The sequence below is a fragment of the Nestor notabilis genome, unplaced genomic scaffold (genome assembly GCF_000696875.1).
Source record: "Nestor notabilis isolate BGI_N333 unplaced genomic scaffold, ASM69687v1 scaffold2942, whole genome shotgun sequence".
In the NCBI taxonomy this organism is placed as follows: Eukaryota; Metazoa; Chordata; class Aves; order Psittaciformes; family Psittacidae; genus Nestor; species Nestor notabilis.
Genome location: NW_009919472.1, coordinates 13,551 through 17,726, shown reverse-complemented (window position 1 = coordinate 17,726; position 4,176 = coordinate 13,551). Strand labels below are relative to the sequence as shown.

At 48.8% G+C, this 4,176-nt stretch overlaps 1 protein-coding gene across 1 annotated transcript in view; it reads left to right on the top strand.

The window, feature by feature from the left end:
* Positions 1-3,506, top strand: part of DUSP5 (dual specificity phosphatase 5) — a gene marked incomplete at its 5' end in the record, with an annotated part of 8,666 nt that extends 5,160 nt beyond the window's left edge. The window contains 2 exons of the mRNA XM_010010232.1: positions 710-929; positions 3,093-3,506. Of these exons, the coding sequence (XP_010008534.1) occupies positions 710-929; positions 3,093-3,493 (621 nt within the window). The remainder of the gene's footprint in view (positions 1-709; positions 930-3,092) is intronic.
* Positions 3,507-4,176: the final 670 nt, after the last annotated feature.

The following is a 4,176-nucleotide window of genomic DNA, read 5'->3' as shown; positions in this document are numbered from 1 at the left end:
GGGTGGGCAGCTCTGGGGGTGGAAAGCTGGTTTCTCACAGCTGGGGGCTGGCAGCAGCTCCTGTGCATCATGGAAAGTTACCTGTGATCTCAAAACCCTGGTGTCAGGCGATGGCTGTTTTTTCTTCTTTCACGGTCTCGTCACTCAGCCTTTGCTCACGCTGAGGAAGGAGGAACCGAGATGACATCTCAGGGAAGGTGATGCAGTGGGTGCTGCTCTCCAGGGAGGCATGAGGGGATGGGGAGCTCCAATTCTATTGCTTTCCTTCAGCTTTTGAGGTTTAAGTGGAAGGGCTGAGCCCTGGGATGAGTTAGAGCAGCCTCTCCCTCTGTCCTCTTCCTCCCTGCTCAGAGGTGGCTCACTGCCTCACCTGTGTTTTGGTAAAGCCTCAGAGGGAATGGACCCCTCACATATGAAAGTGCTTTGGTTGCATCCCGAGGGGCAGCACTTTAAAGAAAGCCAGAAACATCCTGCACGTGAGCGGGCTGGATCTGACTTTGTGCTTCACAGATGTGGACAGGAAAATGAAAACCTTCTTGCTGCGTGGGCTTTGCCGTCGCAGTGATTTGCTGACCGGCAACACTGGGGTCCAAAAGCACCAGCGGGAGAGGCAGCGGGCACCCACGCAGGCTCCCTTACCTTGCTCTTGGGTATCAGGACTCATATATTCTTGGAAAGGAATTACATGTTTCTACTCCTTCTCTTCCAGGGTGGTCCAGTCGAAATCCTGCCTTTTCTCTACCTTGGTAGTGCCTATCACGCTTCCAAGTGCGAGTTTCTCGCCAACCTGCACATCACGGCCCTGCTCAATGTCTCCAGGAAAAGCTCGGAGTCCTTCAAAGACCAGTATTGCTACAAATGGATCCCAGTGGAGGACAGTCACACAGCAGACATCAGCTCACACTTCCAGGAAGCCATCGACTTCATTGGTAGGTCCAAATTAACAGATTTCCAGACCTTCATGTGTTTTAAAGTCATTTATTTTAAAAGACATGTTGATGGGAAGGACGAGTTATTTTGCGTATGCTCCCAGATGTCACAGCTGAAGTTTAAGCTCCCTCCCTCCCCAAGCATCCCTCCTGGTAGAGGGATTTCCATAGGGAAGGAAGAGGGACATTGAGAGCAAGGTCTCTATCCTCCCCAGGCTGGGGAAGGGAAATGTCTCCTCTTGACTGCCATCAGGCAGATGAGGCAAGCGAGCTGGTTAGATTCATTTTCTTTTCAAAGCAAGCGTAGGTGTAACTTCAGCATGACAAGGAGCAAAGAAGTATGGTCAAATAACACCAAAGGCTGCTGATTTTTGTAAAGGAAAAATTCAGCATGACAAGGAGCAAAGAAGTATGGTCGAATAACACCAAAGGCTGTTGATTTTTGTAAAGGAAAAGAAGTATTGCTTCCTTGGACATGCATACCAGACCCTGTAAAAGCCAAGTGAAGCAGAGTCAGCTCATTGCCTTGCTCTGCTGAGATATCCTAAAGCCAGTGTCTTAGAAATCCCCTTATCACAGAGCTCCTTCCATTGCTCATTTTGGTCATGCCAGTATCCCACTCTCAAATACCTGGATGCAAAAAAACTGAGGAGGCCTTTAGAAAACTCTGGGCCATCCCTCCCAAACCTTCCTGTGCGAGGCTGCATAGGTGAGCACACATCAGCCCTGCCAGGTAGCTCAAGGGAAAGGCTCCTCCTTGAGAGGTACAGGGTGGTTTAGTGGGGTGGAGTGGCTGGAGCCTGGGTGGAGGTGGTGGTGAAGTCAGTGCTGTTTCTCTCCAGGAACATTCAAGAGAGAAACAGAATAAATCCCCGTTACAGGCTCGCTGGGCTCATTGCTCAGCTGAGTTGAGTCCTTCGGCAGTGCAGGCAGAACTGCAAATAACTGATCCGAGTCCTTCCCTTCTTGGTAAGGGACTTTTCACACCTTTCAGGGAAAGGATAATTGAAGACATTCTTCTGTCCCATTCCCAACCCCTTCTGATAGTTGAGTCAACTGGAAACTTCCCAGATTGAGGATGACTTTAGTTTTCACTTTCTTTTAAAACTGGGCGTGTGGTGTCAATGCTGCAGATGACTCAAGTCCATGTCTTCCTTATTTTGTGCAGTAGTTAAATATAACCGGTTGTGGTGGCACCAGTCCCCAGGCAGACAATTGAAGACAGGCAAATGATAACTTGCTCAGCTCTGCGTCGTTCCACTGAGCACTACACTCAGTGCAGTTATCCATAAAATGGAGCTTGAACATATTGCTCAAGGCAATAGAGCAAAGAATGTCTATTTTTGAACTGTATTTTTTGTGTAGAAAGGGTTTATTTTAAGCACATTCTCTTTAATCTAATAACAATCATTGTGTTGTGTGAGTAACCACAGTGGCTCCTGTTGTGTAAAATGGGTGCTTTGCATAAGCCTTTTATATCCTGACTTAAGTCCAAGCATCCTTTAACCAGGCTGTAATTAGTAACTGCCTACCAGCCCTTGTGTGCTTTGTGGTGAGGCCCCAGGGAGTGAGCTCAGCCTCTCCACCCAAGGGCACCCACCAAGGGCTCAGCACCTGGTATTGCCATGTGCTGCTAACCAGCCAAATAGGGAGTTAGGTTTGGGATTGGTTAGGTCCTGGTTTTCTAGCAAAGCTGGTAAGAGGAAGGCAGCCCTTTAGCATCTGAAAGGCCTGATGGTCTGGGCTTGGGACAGCACTTAGAGCTGCAGGCAGAGAAGGGAGGGCACAGCAAACGCAAGTATTGCCAAAATACCTGATCTCTATCTTGCAATGCTCTGCGAAGTCAGTTGTTCAAAAAAAGAAATACGCATGTGGGAAGGAGATAGGGAAGCAATTTCCTAAAAAATATAGAAGGAACCAAATCAGGATGCACAGATTCTGAAACCAAGTGCCATCTGCAGCTCAGCTCTATCTCTGGGTTTTGTTCCTCTTCTCTTTTAAACTCCATTTTACCATTAGTACCCAACAGAGGAGCAAGCCTCTCCTTGCTGGTGGACTGGCTGTGTGCCATACTGCACCTCCAGCGCTGGGTGCATGTCACAGTGTCCTCTGCATCCCCAGTGACAATTGATGTCTGCAACACCTTTTTTTTTTCCTCCCTAGATTATGTCAGAAGAACGGGGGGCAAGATCCTGGTGCACTGCGAAGCAGGGATTTCACGCTCCCCCACCATCTGCATGGCGTATCTCATGAAGACGAAGAAGCTCCGCCTGGAGGAAGCCTTCGATTACATCAAGCAGCGCCGGAGCCTGATCTCACCAAACTTTGGTTTCATGGGCCAGTTGCTACAATACGAGTCAGAGATCTTGTCTTCCACCCCCAGCCCCCCTGTTGCCTCATGCAAAAGAGAAGCTGCGTCTTTCTTTGCGGAAGAGCTGACGTTAGGCAAAGACTTTGAAGGCTCCTGTTTCGCCTTTCCTACCTCAGTGTTGAGTTCTGTGCCCATCCATTCTCCTGTCCACCAGCTGAATCTCAGCCCAATGACAGCATCTTCATCCTGCTGAAACACCCTGGGAGATCGAAGCTGGTGCGGTCCTCTGACCTGAACTGTGATCCCCCCTCCCCAACAAGAACATTTCATGAACGTGCAATAGAGAAACCTCATTGACTTAGTGTGAGACGGAGTGGTTGTCATGGGTTGTACTTCCTGTATGCCCTGACTGTGAGACACAAGTGCTCCAAGTGTGGCAGGTTCTCTGAACTTTTATGGTCCTTTTTTTAAAACAAGAAAGTGCTTTTTTAGGTTTTTATCCAGAGTGTGCACCCACTACTGTATTCCCAGATTCCTCAGGAGCAATGAGAAACCCATTTAGTATGTTCTCAGTTCCCACCTCCTTCCCTTCTTGTTTTCTGAAAGACCCTTATTTAACGTTCCAAGCAATAAGCATCAGCAGCAGCAGGAAAGAAAGCAAAGTGGAAAGCACGACCTTTGCATCCGCAGAGGTGGTGGGAGTGAATATTTGTTCTGCTTTTTCTCCCGCTTTCCTCCTCCCCTCTCCTGTGTCATGTTTCAGGGAGCAAAGGGCTGGGGTGGTGGGAGGGAGCTCCTTTCCCAGGACACTGTTGCACAACCAGGTGAAAATCCCCTCTCCGGCTCCAGCCTCTGAAGTGTTAGGTATAGACCACAGTGTAACTGGATACCAAACCAGACCGCGGATCCATTCAGGTGTTGCATTTCCCGTACTTC